The sequence below is a fragment of the Podarcis vaucheri genome (genome assembly GCF_965113315.1).
Source record: "Podarcis vaucheri genome assembly, chromosome: W".
In the NCBI taxonomy this organism is placed as follows: domain Eukaryota; kingdom Metazoa; phylum Chordata; class Lepidosauria; order Squamata; family Lacertidae; genus Podarcis; species Podarcis vaucheri.
In genome coordinates this window covers 10460243-10486529 of record NC_138757.1, presented here as the reverse complement: position 1 = coordinate 10486529, position 26287 = coordinate 10460243, and the positions used below count along the sequence as shown (strand labels likewise).

The window sequence follows — 26287 nt, the reverse complement described above, 5'->3', positions numbered from 1 at the left end:
GAAAGGAACTGGACGTAAGTCTTTGTCCCTGAATAACAAACCTCTGTAGAGACACTAAGTTTTGAAACAAGAATGTTTTGACAGCTGAACAAGACAGAAACCTGAGAAAACAAGAAATAAAAGAGTGAATGACTAAATACGACACGGAAAGAACAACGGGAGGAGCAACAAAAGATTAAGGAAAATTAAAGGCCTCTATTAGACTGGATTTATGAAGTTAAATATTATTAAAACAACCAAATCTGAAGAAACCGGCAAGATGGACTGAGAAAAATCTGGCTGTGGACTTAAGATCTCCAGGCCGACAACATATAGACAAATGGACATGGGGAATCAAAACCGGGGAAGGGAGGGGGAATCCTAGAATCCAAAGGCTTTGTAACCAATTTTTTTGAACTTTTCTATATATTTTATCTTATATCCTTTATAACTTTGATCCTATATGTTTTCGTTTTTTCTTTTTTTAGAAAGGGGGAACTCGTGGAAGGAATGAGAGCTGATCTTGGGGGGAAAATTTTGTTTTATTATAAGACGAGGAGTGATGTTAAGATTGTGTAAATTTAAATTGGTTTATGAGTAAAATATATTAGGCTTAAATTTGGGGATGAGAACTTGTGGAACCAACTTAGGGAAAGGGGAATACAGTCGGGAGGGGAAGGAGGAAGTCCCAGAAAGAAGGCTATGAAAAGAAGGGTCTAAACTAGTCTCTCTTTTTCTTTTTCTTCTTTATCTTTTTTATCTTTTCTATTCTGTTATTATTGGAAATTTTAATAAATATGATTATAAAAAAAAGAGTCCTGGAGCCTTCTCGCTGATTCCCCCATCTGCCCCCCTTTATCCTTGGTGTTACGCTGATTTCCTTCCCCAGGTGATGAGCTGCCTCTCTCCCTGCTGGGCCCCTCTCCAGCATCATGGCGGAGCCTTGCCTCCGCCTCTGTCTCTGATGTCAGTTCCCTGACAGTATCATACTCATGATAATAAATGCTGGCAATATAGAGAAAAAGAAGGAACCTTCTACCACATGTGGTGGACGTGCCCCAAGGTAAAAGGCTTCTGGGAAATGATTTATCATGAATTGAAAAAACACATTTATTAAAAAACCAGAAGCCTTTTTACTTGGTATAGTAGGGGGTGAAATCCCCAAAAAGAATGTTACTTTTTTCCTGTATGCCACAACAGCTGTGAGAATATTGTTAGCGAAGAATTGGAAGAAACAAGATTTACCAACTATTGAAGAATGGCAGATGAAGATGATGGACTATATGGAACTTGCCAAACTGACCAGGAGACTCCGAGAGCAGAGAGAAGAGACTGTGGAAGAGGACTGGAAGAAGTTTAAGGAATATTTGAAAAAAATCTGTTAATATTTAAATCTTAGAAAGAAAAAGATATGAAATATAATTGGAGAATGGCACCATTTGCTTTAAGAATGCAGTATAAAGGAGAGACATTGTTTGCAAAAGATCAACAGCAGATGGTGGCGTTATTGAAACATGTGGGGTTGCAGTTGTCAAAGGACTTTAAGGGGACTCCAGACTTGGAAGAAGAAGAAAATGACTTAAGAGAAGAAAGTGAACAAGCTCAGGGGTGGCAGAAGAAGAAGGAAAGGAAGAATGAGAAAAAATTATAGGATCTTAGAGACAGAGTCAAACATAAGAAGTGAAGAATTAAAGAAGAAAAGGAAGGAAGGGAAGGAAGGAAGAGTACCGGGGCGGCTTGATGGGGCTGTTTTTTCTTTCTTCAGACTAGGGGAACTTTCAGCTCCCTTCCAACTTTATCCCCCCCCCCAATATGGGAGTGAATGTTGGTTGGCTGAGTGAGTGAATGTAGAAAGGTGTTTGTGTGTTGTGTTGTATGGGATGGGATGGTAAGGGGAGTTATAATGTGTGGGAGGTGGGTGGATATGGATGGTTTGGAAGTGATGATAAAACAGAGAAGAGGAGTAATTGGAAAAATAAATGTGAGGATGAATGGAAGCATATTGGGTTGTACTCCAGGTGCAAAAGGTGTGCCTAGAATTGCGGCACACAGTTACTTTCTTGTTTTTTTGCATGGACTTTTTTTTGTGGGGGTGGAAGGGCAGGGCTCACAATAGGGATAGTTGGGAGGGAGGGTGCGGTTGGGTTTATCTCCAGGTGGGAAAGGTACAAAAGGAGGGAAAAGGAGAAGTGAGATGGTTGGGAAAGACATAATAAAGAATGTGAATGTTATGTGTACAACTCTTAATGTGAGAGGTGTTAAGTTGTGGGCGAACATATCAGACGACACAGTGATTCCTCCAAAGCAGCTCTTTATTTGTACGCTGGAACAGAACTAAGCTGAGGAGCTCAGTCAGCCTGCTTATATAGAGCTCCAGAACAATGTAACTGTTGCCATTTTCTAAAACTATCCAATCACTGAATGTCACTTTTCAATCCTTCATTTGCATACAAAACTATCCAATCACTGAACGTCACTTTTCGATCCTTCATTTGCATAACTATCTACAGTATCCCCCTGCTGGCCCAGGGTGAGAACTTCAGTACATAACACCCCTCCCCACCGAGATAAGGCGTTTCCTTATATACAGCACTACACGTAATGGTTCAATTAGGCACAAAAGCATATCGGTTACATTTCCCATACTTAGACCAACAGTGATACATGTCCAACAACATAGTCCTTTAAATAAGTTGGGTGCTTGGAAACTCTGCCAGACCGCCGGGGACTGGTAGCCAAGTCCGGGGGGCCACACAATTCTTGCTGAGGCTGTGGTGCAACCCTAGGTGGCGTTGAAACCAAATCCCCTGGATCCGCTGCTGTGGTTGGAGCCTCTGCAAGTGGAGTGGTCTGAGCCTGTGGTAAGTCTGGCAGACCCTCTGAAGTGTCTTGGTTTGGCTCCACGCTGGCAGTTTGCGAGGGAGGTGTAGGTGGAGCCTTGCCATCTGTAAGTGTCTCTTCTGGAGCCACGAGCGCAGTTGGGGGCACCACGGTAGTCTCCAAGTCCCCAACCCTGCGCCTAAGCTGGTCTATGTGCCGGCGCCACAAGCGTCCGTCTTCGAGAGCCACCTGGTACGAGCGGGGTCCAGTGACTCCCACTACTGTGGCTGGCACCCAAGGAATGTCCCCCACATAGTTCCGGGCAAAGACCTGGTTTCCTGGAACAAACGACCGTGGCGCGTTGGCACAGCCTGGGGGTTCGGCCACGGCAAAGTCCGGGTGCAGCCGGTCAAGCGGTGACCTGAGGCGGCGGCCCATAAGCAGTTCAGCAGGACTCCGCCCTGTGGCCGCATGAGGGGTGATGTGTTGCACGAACAAGTATTCGGCGACCCGCTCGTGCCAATCTCCCCGGTCCAGGCGCGCCAGTGCCTCTTTTGCCGAGTGCACCATTCTCTCCGCTTGCCCGTTGCTGGATGGATGAAATGGTGCCATTAGGGCATGGCGGATGCCCAGTCCCAAAAGATACCGCTCAAAAGTGCCTTGTCGGAGACAAGGACATCAGGACACCCATGCATCACAAACAGGCCTCGCAGTACCCAGATGACGGCCTCGGTAGTGGTGGAGGGCATCAGGGCCACCTCCAGCCATTTGGAATAGGCGTCCACCACTACCATAAAGGTCCGGCCGTGAAAGGGGCCGGCCAGATTGATGTGCAACCTCGACCAGGGTGTCTTTGGCATCTCCCAGGTGTGTCCCTTAGCTGCCGGTGGTGCAGGCCTCAATTCTAGGCACGCTTGACAGGCGGACACCCAGGCAGTGATGGCATCGTCCATGTTAGGCCACCAGACGTAACACCGAGCCAACGCCTTCATTTTGACAATTACCGGGTGGCCAACGTGCAGAGCCTCCAGGACGCGTTGACGGAGTCTTTTCCCCGTGGTTTTCCACGGATCTGAGGGCAATGAAACAATCATTGAGACGGCTAGAGCGCCGGTGGCGGATAACTCATTCCGAATCTGACCGGACACAGGTTAGAGCTCAACGTCGAGCCTACCAAGTGGCGATGGCGACGGCGAAGAAGAATTTCTTCACCGCCTCTATTGCATCTGCAGAAAACAGCAGCAGGAGACTTTTTCAGGTGGTTCACAATTTAGCGGAACCACCTGCAACATCGGGGCCCAGTACGGGCCACATGTTCTTCTGCAATGATTTTGGGCGGTGGTGTAGTTATTGATTGACTCCCCCTCTGCCTGGTTCCGGTGGTAGAACGCATGGCGGGCAGCAATCTTGGACGGCTTTGGCGCATAGTGGTTGCGGAGCTTCTCTTGGATCGTGTCCCATGGTGTTGCCTGGACTGCTTCAGGCGCAACCAATGCTCGGGCCGTCTCAAACACCTCAGGCCCACAGAGGCTGAGGAATAGGCCCCGCTTCCGTTCCTTTGATACTGCTGTCAGCTCGTTGGCTTGGAGGTAGCAGTCGAACCGAGCGAGGTAGGAGTCCCATGATTCAGAGGCTGGCACAAATGGCGATAGAGGCACAAGTGAAGCCATGATTCCGATGCCGGCGTGGAGGGCAATGGATGGAACACAGTGCTCTAGCCAGAACAGTCAGCTCTGAACTGGTTCTGTCCAGTGATTTCGCTCAGTGATTCAGCTCAGTGATTCAGCTCAGTTCATAGGATGGCCGCATCTGGCTGTGCTCTGATGTCTATTGATCCCACCTTCGTCGCCAGTGTTAAGTTGTGGGCGAACATATCAGACGACACAGCGATTCTTCCAAAGCAGCTCTTTATTTGTACGCTGGAACAGAATTAAGCTGAGGAGCTCAGTCAGCCTGCTTATATAGAGCTCCAGAACAATGTAACTATTGCCATTTTCTAAAACTATGCAATCACTGAACGTCACTTTTCAATCCTTCATTTGCATACAAAACTATCCAATCACTGAACATCACTTTTCGATCCTTCATTTGCATAACTATCTACAGTATCCCCCTGCTGGCCCAGGGTGAGAACTTCAGTACATAACAAGAGGTTTAGATAATCAGGTGAAGCGAGTGAGGATTGGGAAGTATATTCAAGAACTGAAGGCTGATTTTTTTTTGCAAGAAACATATAATGGGGGGGGGGGGAGGTTAATTTTCCTGGCTTTGGGAAAGGGAAAAAGTTTATGGCTTCTGGATCGTTGAAAAGTAGAGGGGTGGAAATTGTAATTAAATCCAAGGTTGACTTTGTGGAGAATAAGGTGTTAAAAGATAAGAATGGAAGGTTTGTTTTTGTCGAAGGTTGCTTGGAGGGAGAGCTGGTGGCATTAGCGTCAATTTTTATCCCATGTTGATGGCCTTTCAGCTGATTCCCTGGTGGCTCGCTGGAATGTGGAGTTAACCAGGGCTATTGACTGTCTGGCTCCAAAGCGTCCTCTCCGATTGCATGGAGCCCGGACAGCCCTGTGGTTTTCCACGGATCTGAGGGCAATGAAACAATCGTTGAGACGCCTAGAGCGCCGGTGGCGGATAACCCATTCTGAATCTGACCGGACACGGGTTAGAGCTCAATGTCGAGCCTACCAAGTGGCGATAGCGACGGCGAAGAAGACTTTCTTCACCGCCTAGATAAACCTGTTAACAACAGATCCAACACAGTGCGTAAGGGACAGCAACAATCTACCATCTAAGAAGGAAACCATCCCTATGGCAACCACGAAAGACCACCCTTATATTACCTCTGCAGCTGCAGAGATAAACCTGACAACAACAGATCTAACACAGTGCGTAAGGGACAGCAACAACCTACCATCTAAGAAGGAAACCATCCCTATGGCAACCACGAAAGACTACCCTTATATTACCTCTGCAGCTGCAGAGATAAACCTGACAACAACAGATCCAACACAGTGCGTAAGGGACAGCAACAACCTACCATCTAAGAAGGAAACCACCCCTGTGGCAACCACAACGCGCTCTTGGACCAGCATGAGATACCTGGATGAGGATGAACTTGGCACCAGTCAAATAGAACACCTCAAGGTAGACTCGCCAAAAAAAGGAGTACTGATCACCAACGTTAGCACGCTGCACCCTTCAACTGATTCCATTGAGTACCTGGGCGATAATACATCTATGGACATTGCCAAAATGAATGAAATCCAACTAACAGATAAAAAGATAGGCCCAAAAAATCTTTCAAAGGCAAATTGACTAAGATCAATTTTTGGCAAGACAACGTGCAACCTTGCCTTGCTAACTTGGAATATTGCAGGTTGGCAAAAGAGGCGTTCTGACCAATCCTTTGCTAAATATATCCAGAGACATGACATTGCGTTTCTCCAGGAGACCTGGAGCACAAGTGAAGTGGAGTTAAATGGTTTTTCTGCGTTCTCCCTCCCAGGTCTTTTAAGTACTAGAGGGGGGCGAGTTAAAGGTGGGTTAGTTACTTTAATCTCAACAAGGCTAAGGGCCACATTTAAAAAACTAGACCCACTAGACCATCTGGCCACAGCTGTGCAAGTACAGTGGAGAACCCACAGCTGGTTACTGATTAATGTATACCTACCTCCACAAAGAGAGAAAAGATTGATAAGAAATACTTGGGCTCAGTTAGAACAGTATCTTGACAAACTACTAAATCAATTTCCTGATGCCTCTGTAGTGGTGGCAGGTGACCTAAATGCCAGAACTGGACAATCTGATGAGGCTTTGTGTGCCCATTTCCACGAAACAGTCCCCATTATAGAGGAAACCCACCCAATACCAGCTAGAATCTCAAAGGATAAAGGCTGCAATTATGCCGGCTTATGCCTACTACACTTGGTCAATAGGTTGGACCTGGTTATATTAAATGGCCGCACAGAGGGGGAGAAGGTCGGAGAATTCACATTTATATCTAACAATGGCGCCTCCACAATTGATTATATAATCATGTCGTATGATCTTCAAAACAAAGTTCTGGAATGTAAAGTGGAGGAGCGCTTAGACAGTGATCATCTGCCATTAAGTGCACTTGTAGCTGCGGGAAAGGATTTATCCTGCGCTGAAAAAATCGAGCATTCGAGCCCTACAGCTTTGGAGCTCAGATATTCGCGCATTAGATGGACAGATGAACTGCATAAGGAAATTTCAAGTAGGCTATGCTCAAAGGAATTCCTCATTAAGAGAGAAAACCTTATAACTTCCTCAAGCCATGAATTAAAGATAAATTTATTTCAGGAGCTAATTTTACTCCTTCAAGATCCCCTGAAGGAGAAAAGGAACAGGCCAAGTAGGCAATCCTCAGTATATAAAAACTCCAAACCCTGGTTCGATCAAGAATGTCAGGATATGAAGCTAAATTTACTGAAAAAATACAAGAATTATAGATCTGCCAATTTACCCCAACTCCCCACGGGCTGGTTTGAAGATAAACGGAATTATAAAATTTTGATCAAAAACAAAAAACTCCTGGCACAGAAAAGAGAATGGAAATGCCTAATAGATGCATCCAGAGAGAGAGATCCGGCCACCTTCTGGAGACTGGTAGCAAATGGAGTGCGACCTACTTCCTCAGAAGTGGAGTATACTATACCTGCAGGGACTTGGGAGGCATTTTTCCAATCTTCATATTCAGCTCTGCCTTTGACACAGCCACTAATACAGTGTGCGGCAGGTGATGAGTGGCCTCCGGTGTCGGCCGCGGAGATTAGGAGGCTTATTCAGGCACTCAAACACAGAAAAGCCCCGGGAGCAGATAACATCTCTCCTGAACTTCTCAAAGCCAATATTGACTGGTGGGCCCCAGTCCTTGCCACCCTTTTCACCAGCATAGATCAAACAGCAATAATACCAGAGGACTGGGGATTGGCAATCATCCTTCCCATATTCAAGAAAGGCTGTAAACTTGATCCAGCCAATTACAGACCAATCAGTCTCTTAAGCATCATCAGCAAACTTTATGCAACTCACTTACGTGAAAAGTTTGCGGACTGGCTGGAACAGGAGCACATCCTAACGGAAGCCCAGGCTGGTTTCAGGGCACATAGATCAACTCTAGACCAAGGATTGGTATTGCAACATCTAGTGGAGAAATACACCTCAAAGAAAGGAGGCTCTCTCTATGTAGCCTTTATAGATTTCAAATCAGCCTTCGACTCGATACCCCGGCACAGACTTTGGGAAAAACTAAATGTCACAAACATCGATAGACGTCTTTTGCTTCTTATCCGTAGACTACATGAAAATACCCGGATCCGTGTTAGATGCGACCGTTATGGGAACCTATCAAAGGAAATCCAAAGTTCCCATGGTGTCAAGCAAGGCTGTGTTCTTGCCCCTATTCTTTTTAACTTCTATATAAACTCCTTAGTCGGAAAGATGGAGGAAGCAAGTACTCATTCCCCAAATCTAAATAATACACCAATCCCGGTCCTTTTGTACGCGGATGATGCGGCACTTATTTCCTTCTCTTGTGTGGGTTTAAGAAAACTTTTACGAGCTCTTACAGAGTATTGTGAAGCTGAACACCCAATAATAAACTACACCAAATCCAAAATTATGGTGTTCTCCAAGAGAAAACTCCGACATAAATGGAAAATTAATAACCAACCTATTGAGCAAGTAACATCTTTTAGATATCTTGGAATAATCTTTGATGAGAAGGGATCTTGGTGCCATCAGATTAAGAATTCCATTGTAAATGCGCAAAGATCTTCCAGAGCTATCATAAGATTCTTTTACAGAAAAGGAGGTCAATATGTTCCTGCTGCCTCCCAGGTCTTTGTTGCAAAAATACTTCCACAATTGACGTATGGCACCCAGATATTTAACTGTCGAAAACTCAAGTCCCTGGAATCTGTACAAACTAAATTTTATCGTTCCCTACTAGGGTTACCTACCTGTGTCTCTAACACTGCCGTTAGGCTGGAGGTTGGCCAACTCCCTATTAATGCCAGGATATGGATCCTGAAGATTCACTTCTGGCTAAAACTCATATTTTTTCCAGTGGGAGTGGCTCCACTGACTTTACTAGACCCGTTCCAGTCTAAATGGAGATTTTCGCTTTATGAAAAATTGAGGGGCCTGGGGCTTTCCTCACAAGAACTCATAGCCTCAGGCTTTGAAAAGGCTAAAATGATGGTGAGCCAGCGAATAGGAGATGTAGAGCTTCAGGACCATATGAGCAAGATAGATAAATATCCAGCTATCCAAGACTATGGAAAAGGGTTTAATGTAACCCCATATTTGATGGACCTACAAATCGCAAAATATAGGCGGGCGTTTACCCTTACTAGATTTGATGTATTGCCATCTGCCTTACTAAAGGGCAGATACGAGGGCACACCCTATGCTGAACGAGTTTGCCCATGTGGTCTGAAGGAGGTGGAAACGGCTTCACATGTGCTGTTACACTGCGACCTTTACGGGGATATCAGGTTACTGTTTATCTCCCCTATCGTTCAGAAATTTCCAGGTCGATCTGAATCTCAGCGGCTGAAAATCCTACTAGGAGACAACAACCCAGAAGTAACATTGAAAGTGGCCAAGTTTTCTGCGGCCGCGATCAAGCGGAGGGCGTTAGCTGTAAAAAAGTAAATGATCTGACCCCTGGATAAGCCCCTCCCTTTTTTTAAGCCCATACATATACTGTAGTGCATATATGAGTATGTGTGTGTGGGTGTGTGGGTGTGTGTGTATATGTGTATTGTTTTTATGTGTAATTTTACAACTTTTAACTGACACCATCATTCCCTTGTAAATTATTGCTGCCTTTTATGTTTTCCTTTCTTCTGGTCTATGACCGTAATAAATTTATTCATTCATTCATTCATTCACCGCCTCTATTGCATCTGTGGAAAACAGCAGCAGGAGACTCTTTCAGGTGGTTCGCAATTTAGCGGAACCACCTGCTCCATCAGGGCCCAGTAGGGGCAACATGATCTCCTGCAATGACTTTGCAAAGTTTTTTGCAGATAAAGTCGCTCAGATTCGAGAAGAGGTAGACTCCACCATGGGAGCAGGGCCGGGGCGGGAGAGTGCTAGAATCCTGTCTAGTCAAGTTGTGTGGGATCAATTCCAATCTGTTACCCCCGAGGGTGTGGACAGGCTGCTTGGACGAGTGAAACCAACCACTTGTCTCCTTGATCCTTGCCCATCCTGGCTTATAAAAGCTAGCCGGGAAGGACTGGGCGATGGGCTTCGTGGGGTGGTGAATGCTTCCCTCTGTGAGGGAGCCTTCCCAGACTCGCTGAAAGAGGCGGTTATTAAACCGCTTCTTAAAAAAACATCTTTAGATGCGGCCACGATAGCCAACTATCGCCCAGTCTCAAACCTTCCATTCTTGGGCAAGGTGATTGAGCGAGTGGTTGCTGAACAACTCCAGGCACGCCTGGAAGAAGCGGACCATTTGGATCCCTTCCAGTCGGGATTCAGGCCTCATCATGGGACTGAAACTGCCTTGGTCGCACTGGTTGATGATCTCCGGCGGGCTAGGGACAAAGGTGAGAGCTGTTTCCTAGTTCTGCTGGATCTCTCAGCGGCGTTTGATACCATCGACCATAACATCCTTCTGGACCGTCTTGAGGGGCTGGGAGCTGGGGGCACTGTTATACAGTGGTTCCGCTCCTTCCTCCTGGGCGGTGTTCAGAAAGTGGTGGTTGGGGATGAGTGTTCAGACCCCTGGGCCCTCACTTGTGGGGTGCCTCAGGGCTCTGTCCTCTCCCCCATGCTTTTCAACATCTACATGAAGCCGCTGGGAGAGATCATCAGGGGATTTGGGCTGGGTGTTCATCAGTATGCGGATGATACCCAGCTCTACCTCTCTTTCAAATCAGAACCAGTGAAGGCAGTGAAGGTCCTGTGTGAGTGCCTGGAGGCGGTTGGAGGTTGGATGGCGGCTAACAGGTTGAGGTTGAATCCTGACAAGACAGAAGTACTGTTTTTGGGGGACAGGAGGCGGGCAGGTGTGGAGGATTCCCTGGTCCTGAATGGGGTAACTGTGCCCCTGAAGGACCAGGTGCGCAGCCTGGGAGTCATTTTGGACTCACAGCTGTCCATGGAGGCACAGGTCAAATCTGTATCCATGGCAGCTGTTTACCAGCTCCATCTGGTACGCAGGCTGAGACCCTATCTGCCTGCGGACTGCCTCGCCAGAGTGGTGCATGCTCTGGTTATCTCCCGCTTGGATTACTGCAATGCGCTCTACGTGGGGCTACCTTTGAAGGTGACCCGGAAACTACAACTAATCCAGAACGCGGCAGCTAGACTGGTGACTGGGAGCGGCCGCAGAGACCACATAACACCGGTCTTGAAAGACCTACATTGGCTCCCAGTACGTTTCTGAGCACAATTCAAAGTGTTGGTGCTGACCTTTAAAGCCCTAAACGGCCTTGGTCCAGTATATCTGAAGGAGCGTCTCCCCCCCCCCCATCGTTCTACCCGGACACTGAGGTCCAGCACTGAGGGCCTTCTGGCAGTTCCCTCACTGCGAGAAGCCAAGTTACAGGGAACCAGGCAGAGGGCCTTCTCGGTAGTGGCGCCTTCTCTGTGGAACACCCTCCCACCAGATGTCAAAGAGAGCAACAACTACCAGGCTTTTAGAAGACATCTGAAGGCAGCCCTGTTTCAGGAAGCTTTTAATGTTTGATGTATTATAGTATTTTAATATTCAATTGGGAGCCACCCAGAGTGGCTGGGGAAGCCCAGCCAGATGGGCGGGGTATAAATAATAAATTATTATTATTATTATTATTATTATGATTATTATTATTATTATTATTATTATTAATCTTCCTAACAAGCACCAGCTGGATTTTCTTTATAAATGTTTACAGAAGCTTGAGAATCATAGAATCATAGAATCATAGAGTTGGAAGAGACCACAAGGGCCATCGAGTCCAACCCCCTGCCAAGCAGGAAACACCATCAGAGCACTCCTGACATGTGGTTGTCAAGCCTCTGCTTAAAGACCTCCAAAGTAGGGGACTCCCCCACACTCCTTGGCAGCAAATTCCACTGTCGAACAGCTCTTACTGTCAGGAAGTTCTTCCTAATGTTTAGGTGGAATCTTCTTTCTTGTAGTTTGGATCCATTACTCCGTGTCCGCTTCTCTGGAGCAGCAGAAAACAACCTTTCTCCCTCCTCTATGTGACATCCTTTTATATATTTGAACATGGCTGTCATATCACCCCTTAACCTCCTCTTCTCCAGGCTAAACATGCCCAGCTCCCTTAGCCGTTCCTCATAAGGCATGGTTTCCAGGCCTTTGACCATTTTGGTTGCCCTCCTCTGGACACGTTCCAGTTTGTCAGTGTCCTTCTTGAATTGTGGTGCCCAGAACTGGACACAGTACTCCAGGTGTGGTCTGACCAGAGCAGAATACAGTGGCACTATTACTTCCCTTGATCTAGATGCTATACTCCTATTGATGCATCCCAGAATTGCATTGGCTTTTTTAGCTGCCGCGTCACACTGTTGGCTCATGTCAAGTTTGTGGTCAACCAAGACTCCTAGATCCTTTTCACATGTACTGCTCTCAAGCCAGGTGTCACCCATCTTGTATTTGTGCCTCTCATTTTTTTTGCCCAAGTGCAATACTTTACATTTCTCCCTGTTAAAATTCATCTTGTTTGTTTTTGCCCAGTTCTCTAATCTGTCAAGGTCGTTTTGAAGTGTGATCCTGTCCTCTGGGGTGTTAGCCACCCCTCCCAGTTTGGTGTCATCTGCAAATTTGATCAGGATGCCCTTGAGTCCATCATCCAAGTCGTTGATAAAGATGTTGAATAAGACCGGGCCCAAGACAGAACCCTGTGGCACCCCACTAGTCACTCTTCTCCAGGATGAAGAGGAACCATTGATGAGCACCCTTTGGGTTCGGGCAGTCAGCCAGTTACAAATCCACTGAGTGGTAGCATAGTCAAGACCGCATTTTACCAGCTTCTTTACAAGAATATCATGGGGCACCTTGTCAAATGCCTTGCTGAAATCAAGGTAGGCTACATCCACTGCGTTCCCTTCATCTACCAGGCTTGTAATTCTGTCAAAAAACGAGATCAGGTTAGTCTGACATGACTTATTTTTCAGAAATCCATGCTGACTATTGGTGATCACAGCATTCCTTTCTAGGTGCTCACAGACTGTTTGCTTAATGATCTGCTCCAGAATCTTCCCTGCTATTGATGTCAGACTGACTGGGCGGTAATTATTTGGGTCCTCTCTTTTCCCCTTTTTGAAAATAGGGACAACATTTGCCCTCCTCCAGTCTGCCGGGACTTCGCCTGTTCTCCAGGAATTCTCAAAGATGACTGCCAGTGGTTCTGAGATCACATCTGCCAGTTCTTTTAATACTCTTGGATGCAGTTCATCTGGCCCTGGAGACTTGAATACATCTAAACTAGCCAAATATTTTTGTACTATCTCCTTAGTTATTCTGGGCTGTGTTTCCTTTGCTGAATCATTTGCTCCAAATTCTTCAGGTCGGGCATTGTTTTCTTTATCGGAGAAGACTGAGGCAAAGAAGGCATTGAGGAGTTCAGCCCTTTCTGTGTCCCCTGTTTGCATTTCACCATCTTCTCCTCTGAGTGACCCCACTGTTTCTTTGTTCTTCCTTTTGCTACGAACATACCCATAAAAGCCTTTTTTGTTGCTTTTAACCTCTCTAGCAAGCCTGAGTTCATTCTGTGCTTTAGCTTTTCTGACTTTGTGTCTACACGTGCTGGCTATTTGTTTGAATTCCTCTTTGGTGGTTTCCCCCCTTTTCCATTTTTTGTACACATCCTTTTTTAATCTTAATTCAGTTAAAAGTTCTTTAGATAGCCACCCTGGCTTCTTTAGGCACCTTCCATGTTTCCGTCTCATTGGTATTGCCTGGCGTTGTGCTTTTACTATCTCCCTCTTAACAAACTCCCAGCCATCATGAACTCCCTTTCCTTTTAGTATTGCTGTCCATGGGATCTCACCCAGTACTTCCCTAAGTTTTATGAAGTCGGCTTTCTTAAAGAAATTCTCGCCTCTTTCAAAAGTAGTTGGGGGGGGGGGAGTTTAATGTTGATTTGCAAGGGGAAAATAGTTCCAAAAAGGGAAAGAGTGTGAAGTTTAAAAAAATATGTGGAAAGTTCGGATTATTGGAACTATGGATGGAGTTGTTCTCCAAGGATCACTCATATTCATTTTATTCTAGCCCACATGGAACATTCTCAAGACTGGATGGTATTTTAATATCGCAAGAGGCTAGGGAATGGGTGAAGGGAATGGATATCGGAATGATTAAGAGCACTGACCATGCCCCCATATCTGCCTTCCTTCAAATAGGTCATATTAATAGGTCCTATTCTTGGAGGTTTAACCCTTGGTTGGTAGCTGATGAGCGGAGTAAGTTTAAAACTAAAACAGCGTTAAAAAGGTATTTTGAGGAAAATAAAGACCCAGATATCCCGTTAACAATAAAATGGGAAGCAATGAAGGCAGTCATTAGGGGAGAATGTATTCAGTTTGTCAATGTTAAAAAAAGGGAAAGATAGAAGGATTAGGGAGGTAGAAGAGGAGGTCAGGATATTGGAGAAGAAATTTAGGATGTCTAAGCAAATGAAGGATGAAGTAAAATTAGACCAAAAGACGGAAGAGTTGAAAGTTTTAGCTATAAATAAAACTGCATAAAAGTTATGGTATAGTAAACAAAAATATTATGAATTTGAAGGGAGAGGAGGGAAAATATTGGCAAATAAAATTAAGAATTATCAGGTAAGGAAAAATTAGAGCTATTAGAGATAATAAAGGGGAATTGGAAACAGACTCTAAGAAGATATTGGAGACCTTTTTAGGTTTCTATAATAGATTGTATGCAAATAAAGGAATTAAGGACGAAGAGGTGGATCAATTTTGTGAAGGACTGGAACTCCCAGAATTAAATAAAGAAAATAGAAGGAAATTGGATAAGGATATATCAGAAGGGACGCGGGTGGCGCTGTGGGGGACGCGGGTGGCGCTGTGGGCTAAAGCCTCAGCGCCTAGGGCTTGCCGATCGAAAGGTCGGCGGTTCGAATCCCCGCGGCGGGGTGCGCTCCCGCTGCTCGGTCCCAGCGCCTGCCCACCTAGCAGTTCGAAAGCACCCCCGGGGGCAAGTAGATAAATAGGTACCGCTTACCAGCGGGAAGGTAAACGGCGTTCCGTGTGCGGCTCTGGCTCGCCAGAGCAGCGTTGTCACGCTGGCCACGTGACCCGGAAGTGTCTTCTGACAGCGCTGGCCCCCGGCCAATAGATGTGAGATGGGCGCACAAACCCCAGAGTCTGTCAAGACTGGCCCTTTCGGGCAGGGGTACCTTTACCTTTATATCAGAAGAGGAAGTTAGATCAGCAATCAACTCTATGACTGTGCAATCAGAACCAGGACTGGATGGGTTCAATGTGGTGTTCTATAAGCATTATAAGGATATATTGGTGCCACATATGACTGTATTGTACCAAAGAATTTAGAATGGAGCTTCAACCCCACCTACCTGGTTGGAGTCATGGTTGGTATTAATTCCCAAACCAGGGAAAGCTCAAACCCTGCCAGATTCATATAGGCCAATATCTATTACTAATAATGGATTATATAATATTTGCTAAACTTATGGCAATAAGGCTAAAAAAACGTATTGTACAATTAGTGGGGAAAGAGCAATTTGGGTTTATGCCCCAGAAGTATTTGGTGGAGGCAATCAGGAAGGTGATGGGTATGGTGTATTTAGCGAAAAATGAAGATTTGCCTCTTACTCTCATGTCATTGGATATATATAAAGCATTTGATTTGGTGGATTGGAAATATTTGAAAAAGATATTGCAAAAATATAAATTTGGAGTGAATTTTCAATAGGTGGTTGAGGCAATATATATGGAGTCCAAAGCAATGGTAGGAATTGGTGGGTCAGAAAGGGGTTAGCCTGACTGCTAAGTGGTACAAAGCAAGGATGTCCACTTTCTCCCATGCTCTTTATTTTAGCATTGGAACCATTAGCAATTAAACTCAAAAATAATAATGAAATTAAAGGATTTGAAATCCCAGAGAAAGGGAGAGCAGAGGGGGAGTTATTGACTATGTATGTGGATGACATGATGGTGACCGCAATGGTGCCATTAAAAAGAATTTTGCAAGGATTTATACATCATCTATACATCATCTTCATCACATTTTCTTTTATTGTAGTACACACAGTAAATTTCATTCCTTCCTTCCACAATTTTATCCAATCATTCAGTTGTATATTGTATCCAAAATCTTTGGCCCAATCAATCATAACCAATTTCACCTCTTCATCCTTTGTATACCATTCTAATAATAATTTGTACATTTTAGATAAAATTTCAACTTCATTTTTTAATATTTCCTGTTGAAACCTTGATTCCTTATCAGCAAAACCTCTTTGTACTATATCTTTTTTAAACATTTCATAGAATCATAGAATCATAGAGTTGGAAGAGACCACAAGGGCCATCGAGTCCAACCCCCTGCCAAGCAGGAAACACCATCAGAGCACTCCTGACATATGGTTGTCAAGCCTCTGCTTAAAGACCTCCAAAGAAGGAGACTCCACCACACTCCTTGGCAGCAAATTCCACTGTCGAACAGCTCTTACTGTCAGGAAGTTCTTCCTAATGTTTAGGTGGAATCTTCTTTCTTGTAGTTTGGATCCATTGCTCCGTGTCCGCTTCTCCGGAGCAGCAGAAAACAACCTTTCTCCCTCCTCTATGTGACATCCTTTTATATATTTGAACATGGCTATCATATCACCCCTTAACCTCCTCTTCTCCAGGCTAAACATGCCCAGCTCCCTTAGCCGTTCCTCATAAGGCATCGTTTCCAGGCCTTTGACCATTTTGGTTGCCCTCCTCTGGACATGTTCCAGTTTGTCAGTGTCCTTCTTGAATTGTGGTGCCCAGAACTGGACACAGTACTCCAGGTGAGGTCTGACCAGAGCAGAATACAGTGGCACTATTACTTCCCTTGATCTAGATGCTATACTCCTATTGATGCATCCCAGAATTGCATTGGCTTTTTTAGCTGCCGCGTCACACTGTTGGCTCATGTCAAGTTTGTGGTCAACCAAGACTCCTAGATCCTTTTCACATGTACTGCTCTCAAGCCAGGTGTCACCCATCTTGTATTTGTGCCTCTCATTTCCCCCCCCCCCAAGTGCAATACTTTACATTTCTCCCTGTTAAAATTCATCTTGTATGTTTTTGCCCAGTTCTCTAATTTTTCAAGGTCGTTTTGAAGTGTGATCCTGTCCTCTGGGGTGTTAGCCACCCCTCCCAGTTTGGTGTCATCTGCAAATTTGATCAGGATGCCCTTGAGTCCATCATCCAAGTCGTTGATAAAGATGTTGAATAAGACCGGGCCCAAGACAGAACCCTGTGGCACCCCACTAGTCACTCTTCTCCAGGATGAAGAGGAACCATTGATGAGCACCCTTTGGGTTCGGTCAGTCAGCCTGTTTCAAATCCACTGAGTGGTAGCAGAGTCAAGACCGCATTTTACCAGCTTCTTTACAAGAATATCATGGGGCACCTTGTCAAATGCCTTGCTGAAATCAAGGTAGGCTACATCCACTGCGTTCCCTTCATCTACGAGGCTTGTAATTCTGTCAAAAAACGAGATCAGGTTAGTCTGACATGACTTATTTTTCAGAAATCCATGCTGACTATTGGTAATCACAGCATTCCTTTCTAGGTGCTCACAGACTGTTTGCTTAATGATCTGCTCCAGAATCTTCCCTGGTATTGATGTCAGACTGACTGGGCGGTAATTATTTGGGTCCTCTCTTTTCCCCTTTTTGAAAATAGGGACAACATTTGCCCTCCTCCAGTCTGCCGGGACTTTGCCTGTTCTCCAGGAATTCTCAAAGATGACTGCCAGTGGTTCTGAGATCACATCTGCCAGTTCTTTTAATACTCTTGGATGCAGTTCATCTGGCCCTGGAGACTTGAATACATCTAAACTAGCCAAGTATTCTTGTACTATCTCCTTAGTTATTCTGGGCTGTGTTTCCTTTGCTGAATCATTTGCTCCAAATTCTTCAGGTCGGGCATTGTTTTCTTTATCGGAGAAGACTGAGGCAAAGAAGGCATTGAGGAGTTCAGCCCTTTCTGTGTCCCCTGTTTGCATTTCACCATCTTCTCCTCTGAGTGACCCCACTGTTTCTTTGTTCTTCCTTTTGCTACGAACATACCCATAAAAGCCTTTTTTGTTGCTTTTAACCTCTCTAGCAAGCCTGAGTTCATTCTGTGCTTTAGCTTTTCTGACTTTGTGTCTACACGTGCTGGCTATTTGTTTGAATTCCTCTTTGGTGGTTTCCCAATCATCAATGATGTGTTTAAATGTGAAACCTAAAATTCAACTAGAAGCCTCTAAATTTTTGGGTATTCCTATAGCAAATAAGATGGTAAAATATTTAGGGGTAAGGATAACTAAAAATGTGAAGGAAATGTTTGAATATAATTATAAAAAAATTGAAGTTGAAAATATGGGGGGAAAGGAAGGAATCAATTAGTACAAGAATTGCATTAGTTAAAATGTTTTTGTTACCCAGATTAACGTATATTTTTAATGTATTACACTGGCACATACCGGAACAGATATTGAAAGGGTGGCAAGGGGAAATCGATAGGTTTGTTTTTGCATCCAATAAACCAAGGACGGCAGGTAGATATAGGTATCATAGGAGTCAAGATGGAGGATGTGGGATTTCCAACTTAGTTTTATATTACGAAGCCTACCAACTTAGATATCTTATGATTTGGTTGGAGGTAGAACAGGGGGAAGATTTGGGGTGTATTGAGCAGGAGAATTTGGAAGTAGTAGGAGGGAAAATAAGAATATTCAATAGGAGGAAAAGGGAAAAGGAAGTAGATAAAATATCAACATTTACGTGGTCCATCTGGGTATGGGAGAAGTGGAGAAGGGAACTTTTTCCTGGCCTCTCTCCCCTTACCAAAATGTGGTATTATGATAAAATGACCCTGTTAAGAGAGCTCATCCCAAAGGAGGTAGGGGATAAATTAAAGGAGATCTCAACTGAGGAAATGGAGAAGAATTGGGGAACAGAAGGTATGATGGAACAGGAAAGTGGTATTTGGAATAAAATTAATTGGTTACAGAAAAGACAAATTTCCTCTCTGCTAAAGGAAGAAGTTTAAAAATGTGGTAAAAGAATTATTACACCCTTCGAAAAATTAGTGAACGGATATGGGACAGAAAGGACCAAAATAGTTTCAAAATTGTATAAGGTGTTATTAGACAAGGGGAAATCACCAAAGGAAAGTTTGAAAGAATATTGGAAGTTAGATATTCAGGAACAGATTTTAGATGAAGATTGGGAAAGAATCTTTTGGCAACCACCCTTTGTTGCAACCTCAAGGATAATCCAGGAACAGGGGTTGAAGTTGGTACAAAAATGGTATTATACACCTGTAAGGTTATATCATATTACAAAATCTGAAAGTAAGAATTGCTGGAGGAAATGTGGAGTGATGGGAACGTACAGTCATATGTGGTGGAGTTGTCTGTTAGTTAATGAATTTTGGAAACAGATTGGTATAGAAATATCGGAAATTGTGGGTAGGAAGGTGGAAATATCTAAATTAATTGTTCTTATTAGCCTGAGTAGCACCGAGTTAAAAACAAAAGAGGAATGTAAATGGGTAAAATTGATGGTAACTGCAGCCAGACAGGTTATAGCGAGTAATTGGAAAAATGCAGAAGAGCTAGGGGTGAACCAATGGAGGAAAAAATTGAATAATATTATAATTTTAGAATATCTAACAGTGAAGATACACAGAATGAAAGGGTTTAAGGTCAGTGAGAAAGAGAAGGATTGGTTTGAGAAGTTATTGAATTATTTGGGTAGATTTGAACAATTTGGGGCAATTAAAATGTTAAAAGTTAAATAAACCTTGTGGAGCGAGGAGTGTTGATGTCTATAGAATTGTACATATGGTTGATTTAAATATGTTATGTATACTCAATGTATTAGCCGCCTGGGGGGTTTCACTGTTGGGTTTTGGTTGTTGGTAAAAAATAAAGAAAAATATATATTTAAAAAATTGAGACTGGTTGATAGTCGGCCATATCTGCCTGGTCCAAAGATGTTTTTTTAAGAAGCGGTTTAATAACCACCTCTTTCAGTGGGTCTGGGAAAGCCCCCTCACAGAGGAAAGCATTCACCACCCCTCAGAGTCCATCACCCAGCCCTTCCTGGCTTGCTTTTATGCGCCAGGATGGGCAAGCATCACGGAGACAGGTGGTTGATTTCACTCATCCAAGCAGCCTGTCCACATCCTCAGAGGTAACAGATTGGAATTGAACTGACCATGGCACTTCTTTTGTTACACTTTTCCTTAGTGTCAGATCACCCACATCCATAGAGGTAAACACCAGGTCTAAGGCATGTCCACGACTATGAGTTGGACCAAACTTATTCAGGGACAGACCCATGGAGGCCATGCTTTCCACGAAGTCATGAGCGGCCCCTTGTAAGGTTGTGTTGGCATGGATGTTAAAATCCCCTAGGACAACCAAACTAGGTATCTCCAGGAGCACATCTGCCACAACCTGAAGCAGCTTAGCCAGGGAATCCTTGGTGCAGCGGGGAGGTCAGTACACCAAAAGGAATCCTGTACTGCCCCTATTGCCCAACTTCCAGAACATGCACTCAGAAAACTTGGTCTTCCCAACAGGATGCTTGGTGCAAGCTAATGACTTCCTAAAAATCCCTGCAAACCCCCCCACCACCACCACCACCCATATGACCTGGGTTGCTGTGTGTAAGAGAAACCTGGTGGACAAGTAGCAGCAAGCACAGGCCCATCTGCTTCATCCAACCAAGTCTCTGTTACACAGGCCAGGTCAGGTACCCCATCCATGATCAAGCCATGGTCTTATTAATCATTGACCTGGCATTGCACAGCAGCACCTTCAGGTCATGTGGGTCTCCCTTGTTGATTCCAGTATCCTTCTGGTCAAGACCAGACCTGGAGATAGGGGTAGTCTTCAAACAATGACTAAACCTGCCTCCTCAGTAATGACATGGTCTGGCCTTAGCGTAACTCCTCCTCCTACCCGTGGATCACTGAGATTGGGCATCCCAGAGAATCCCCCCCCCCCCCATGGAACCTGCCCCAGCCATTCTGTTGGCTAGGGCCCACTCCCAGACAGCCCTGACCCTCTCCTCTTAAAACCAAAATACAAACTAAACAATACACCAATAAAATAGAAACTAAACAAGAAACAAAAACAACCCCACCTAAAAGTAAACTTATTCCCACCCCAACTAAACATTTATCCCCCCCAACATAAAAACTAGCATTTAAAATGCCAAATACTAATAACTATTTTAAAATATTTAAAAACATTTAAAAACTTTCTTGCTTGCTGCTGCCTCTCAGGAGAAGGGCCTTTCAGCAAGGAGCGGCCTCCTCCACACTCACAAAGCAGCAGCAGTGTCCCGATGCCTCCTGGAATGGTGGAAGCCCCCCTCTCCCTCTGTGCAAGGCTGGGATCCTGAAGCTCCACAGGAGCAGGAGGATAGTATTGACCCAGAGCAATGGTTTGTGGAGCGACACAGTTCGGAGACTGATAGTTGGGCTGAACTGGGAGAAGAACAACAAGGTATGAGAAATGATAAATGCTGCCTCTTCATGAAAATAGGTGTTTTATTCACTTTACCTGTAGCTTAAACCTGAACCCCTATTTTGAGTAAGAAAATGACTAAATCTTTGTTTGCAAATGTGCCTGAAGCCTGAAAACTAAAAACTAAAGAAGAGACACTTTTCTTTTCTCTGTATTTCTTTGCATGACCCAATCTTTAATCCATCCAGCGGGAAGGTAAATGGTGTTTCCATGCGCTGCTCTGGTTCACCATGACCCGGAAGCTGTACGCCAGCTCCCTCGGCCAATAAAGCGAGATGAGCACTGCAACCCCAGAGTAGGTCACGACTGGACCTAATGTCAGGGGTCCCCTTTACCCATTACCCATTTGCAAATGTACTAATAAAAATCTTCCTAATTTACCAACATTTTCCAAGATTATTTTCTTTTTAAGACTCTCAAGATATTAAGTCTTGGGGGCCATTATTTCATTTCTAACAAAGGGGAAGAGGAATGGGAGGAGAGAAGAAGAAGAAGAGGAGTTGATATCACTACCCGAAGGAGTCTCAAAGCAGCTAACATTCTCCTTTCCCTTCCTCCCCCACAACAAACACTCTGTGAGGTGAGTGGGGCTGAGAGACTTCAAAGAAGTGTGACTAGCCCAAGGTAACCCAGCAGCTGCAAGTGGAGGAGCAGTGTAATTATGGAGTTTAGAGTTTACAGGGTTAAAACTCCTTGGTGTCCTGTATCTGGGGAGGGGCCTGACGCAGGGCCGTACGTCACAGGCTTTGTCTGTGTTGTCTGTGAGAGTTGGTTTCACTTTAGACTGAGAGACGCTGCAAAAGAAGCTGCGTGTGCTTTTAGCACGGGAAAGATGCCAGAAAGCTCCGATGGAATGAGAATGATTTATGGCTTGTAAATAAACACTTTTAGAGATAGCAACAAACTGTCTCTGGACTTGATTTATCCCTCTATCTCACACGGACGGCAGGACTGCTGCGACTCTGTTTTCCTGCCCAGGACAGCCCCAAGCAGAACTACGCAGGGAAGCGCTGACTGGACGGCAGGATTTAATGGCCAAAGGTTATGGGTCTTCCGTGTTTCCTGCCAAGTGTGAGGAGGGAAGAAGACTGCCAGCTTTAAGCTGCTTTGAGCTCCTGCCAGGAAGGGCAGTGGGAGACGCTGGTGGAGAGCGGAGCCAAGAGGAGGCTGCTTTGGAGGACCAGCTAGCTGGCAACTCGTGAGTATGCTTAAGCCCCGGGGGGAGGAAGATGGTTGCTGCTCAGCAACAGCAAGGCCATGAGAGCTACCCCGGTGAAAGACTGAATGGGGCCAATTGGGAAGACTGGTCTAAGCGCATTTACTACTGGCTGGAAGGAAAACAGCTTTGGGAGTGTACACAAGCCGATCCAGTTCTTGCCCAGCCCAATGCTGCAGCTGCAGAGGCTGAGAAGTCTGCAGGCACAGTGGAAGCTTGTGAAGCAGACGTGGCTGCTGCTCTGGAAAGAGAGCAAAGGGTGCTAGCCATTTTAAGGGCCAGCATTGATGCTTGGCTGTTGCCAAAGCTCCAAGGGAAGAAGCCCTGGGTCGCGTGGCAGGCACTGAAGACGGCATGTCAGGCCGTAGTGGGAGCCAGACCAGAGGGGGCTGAGAGATGCCCAGAGAGAGCACTAAGCCCAGAGGGGGCTGGGACTGTTTTGGGAAGCTGTTTCTATGCTTCGGCACGTCTGTGTGATGGTCCGGGAGAGAGGCTAAGAGCTGGGAAGAGGAAGGCAGTAGCCGTCTGTTCCTCAGGCAGCTGGGCACCCAGGAGTGGGGGTGCAGGCCGTTCCAAGAGCTCTGGGAAAGCCAAAGTCTCCAAGAGCTGTTTGTGCTCTGAGGCGAAGTCCAACAGCGAAGGGCATTGTTCTGCAGAGGCGTTGGAATGCAAGGACAGCCACCTGCTAAGGCAGATAAGCAACGGTTCTCAGACGGCGAAGCGTGAGAACACCAGCAGAAGCCTTGCAGCAACCATGGCAACCAGGAAGGACACTGGCAGAGGCCCCAGTGGGGGTGCGAGCATCGCCATGGCAACCTTGGAAGACAGCCAGAGAGCCACTTTATCTCTTGTTGTCGATACGGGAGCGACCCACAGCCTGGTGCCATCTGGTGGGCTCCTGAGAAATTGCAAGACAGTTAAATCTGGATGTTTTGTCTCGATGGCAGATGGTTCTAAGAGACAATTAACTGAAACTGGTCTTTTATACTGTCCCTTTATAGATCATGAGGTGCAAGCTTATGTGGTCCCCGAGCTTGCTCATTCTCTTTTAAGTGTATCAGCTCTTATTGGCGATGGTTTTGATGTGGTGTTTACTAACAACATGTGCTATTTCTACAGGGATGGGAAGAAGCTCTACAGTGTTGAGGGGAAGGACAGGCTCTTTCTGGTGCAGATGCCTGTCACTGATGCTACTGTTGCAGAGTCCCTGAAGAAGCACAAGTGCAGTGTGCAAATGTACCACCACACCATGATTGTTTACATTTGTGGCATCGCAGATTCGGACATGCAGGGTAGTCATATGTTAAAAATGTTATGGTGTGAAACCTAAGACACTGGCAAGTTAGCAATGTCATGTAACTTTAAGTAGTCAAGCTCGTTAAGTTGTTAAGTTGCTCAGTATATAAAGAGTGTTTGTTTTCTCTGCGTGGTGTGTGTGGGGCGTGAAGCAAAAATGTCTGAAAGCTCCAGAGGTGTTTCTGTTATCTTTCTGTAATAAACCTGTCTTTGGAAAGACAGGCTTCCCTGTGTCATTATTTCTTTGCTGCTGAGACTCTGAAGCTTGTACTGCAACAAGAATCTCTGCACTGGACTTAATTAGTGCTCTGCAAAGAGAGCTGTTGCTGGTGGCGCAGCGGAAGCGTTTACTGGACCAGTACACAAACTCTCTTAGGTTATGGCTCCTTCTACGTTTCTACAGCTGTATTGTGTGCAGAGAAAGTGAAAGCAGCTTTCGGATGAGAGAAGACTGGCTTGGTCGTAAATCCAGCTCTTAAAGGAACCGAGAGGCTGCAGAAAATTGAGAGAGCTGCGTACGTGAAGATTTACAGCTTCATTAGCTGCAAAAGGCTAGCTTGACCTCCCGTTGTGTTTGTGTTTTGTTAATAAAAACAGAGGACGGTGGTAGGTTGCTAGTGAAGAGACGGAGAAGAAAAAAAAGTTTAAAAGCCTTCAGAGGAGGCTGGAGGCGTCTGAAAAGTGAGTAAAACAAATCCCAAGGGGAAAGAGAAGAAAGGGCACACAGAGGGAGTAGCAGCAGACCCCAAGAATGGCAGTGGAAAATTTCCAGGTTCCCTTTACAAAGTTGAACTCTGCTAATTACGTGCAGTGGTCTAAGAGGGCTCAAGTCTGGTTGGAAGCCAAAGAAGTGTGGGCTGACTATGTCCAGAGGCGAAAGCCGTTTGTGGCTGTTGCAGCAGATGCCACAGCAGAGCAACAGGCTGCTGCACATGCTCAGAACAGGGAACATGATAAAATGGACACTAAAGCTAGATGCATGTTGATGGTATCGATAGACGATTCCCAATTACCACATGTGGAAAATTTAAGGTCTGCATTTGAAATTTGGGAAGCTCTTAGGCGAATTCACCATAGAGCCACGCCCGGAGAGAAGGTGAACATTATACGTGCTTTGTATGAGTTGAAACTGAAGCCAGGGGATAGTGTGGTTGAACACACGTCACAGATGACTGAGTATTTCAACCGACTGTCATCTTTAGGTGTGAATTTTCCTGAAAATATTAAAGTTTATACTCTGCTTAGCAGCCTGCATGCAGGGTTTGAAAACTTAGTACTAACTTTACAAGTTTTGCCAGAGGACCAGCTGAATATGAATTATGTGACTGGTAGATTGTGTGAACAAGAATATCAACATCATCAAAAACGTATTGATAATTCAAATACCCCAAGGGTTGGATGTTCAGATAATTCCCAGCGTGGGGAAACTAGCAGGCAGAGCTGTAAGGAAGCCTCACAAGTATCTGCTATGGCCAGCAAGTCATGTTTTCGATGTGGCAGCAGGTTTCATTTGATAGCAAAGTGTCCAGAAAAGCAACAGGAATTTCAACAGTCCAAGGCCAGTTTCCGGAGTTACAGGGGAAGACGACGTGAGAACTACAAGAATCAACGATCCAGAGGGGGAGCAGGTGCTGATAAGGGACTATCTGCAATGGCAGCACAACAGAGTCCTAAAAGGAGCCAACAAACCTTGAAGTGGATAATTGACAGTGGAGCAAGTCACAGTTTAGTTCCAGCGACATCTAGTGGCTGCTTGATGAACTGCAAGACATTGCCAGTTGCAAAAACCGTGACTATAGCAGACAATAGTAAACGAGAAATGAACCTTAAAGGCACAATTTATGTTAACTGTTTGCAAACTAACCTTCCTGTTTTTGTTCTTCCAGGAATGAAGAATGGACTTTTGAGTGTGTCATGCCTGGTAAAAAGTGGTTTTAAGGTTGAGTTTGAAAATGATGTGTGCACCATTTCGAAACAGGGAAAGGAGCTAGTTAAAATTCCCTGTGAGGATGGGCTTTTTGTTTTGGTTGAAGAGCAGTTAGCAGCAGGTAGATGTTCAACAGGTGAAGCGCAAGCTAAGTGTGTAAATAAGGCTCCTCATACAGGTTGTGCACATCTACTACACAGAAGGTTAGCTCATATATGCTTTAAGTATGTAAGCAAGATGCCAGATTTAGCTGAGGAGTGTAACATTAAACCCTGTCCAAATTTTCTGGATTGTTGTGCTT

At 45.1% G+C, this 26287-nt stretch overlaps 1 protein-coding gene across 1 annotated transcript in view; it reads left to right on the top strand.

Annotated features, from left to right (window-relative positions):
- The window catches only part of LOC309523255 (uncharacterized protein), a gene marked incomplete at its 3' end in the record, with an annotated part of 579053 nt that extends 554994 nt beyond the window's left edge, over positions 1–24059 (top strand). The window contains exons 2-3 of the mRNA XM_082207041.1: positions 22222–23999; positions 24041–24059. Coding sequence (XP_082063167.1) covers positions 22777–23999; positions 24041–24059 — 1242 coding nt within the window. The 5' untranslated portion in view covers positions 22222–22776. The remainder of the gene's footprint in view (positions 1–22221; positions 24000–24040) is intronic.
- Positions 24060–26287: the final 2228 nt, after the last annotated feature.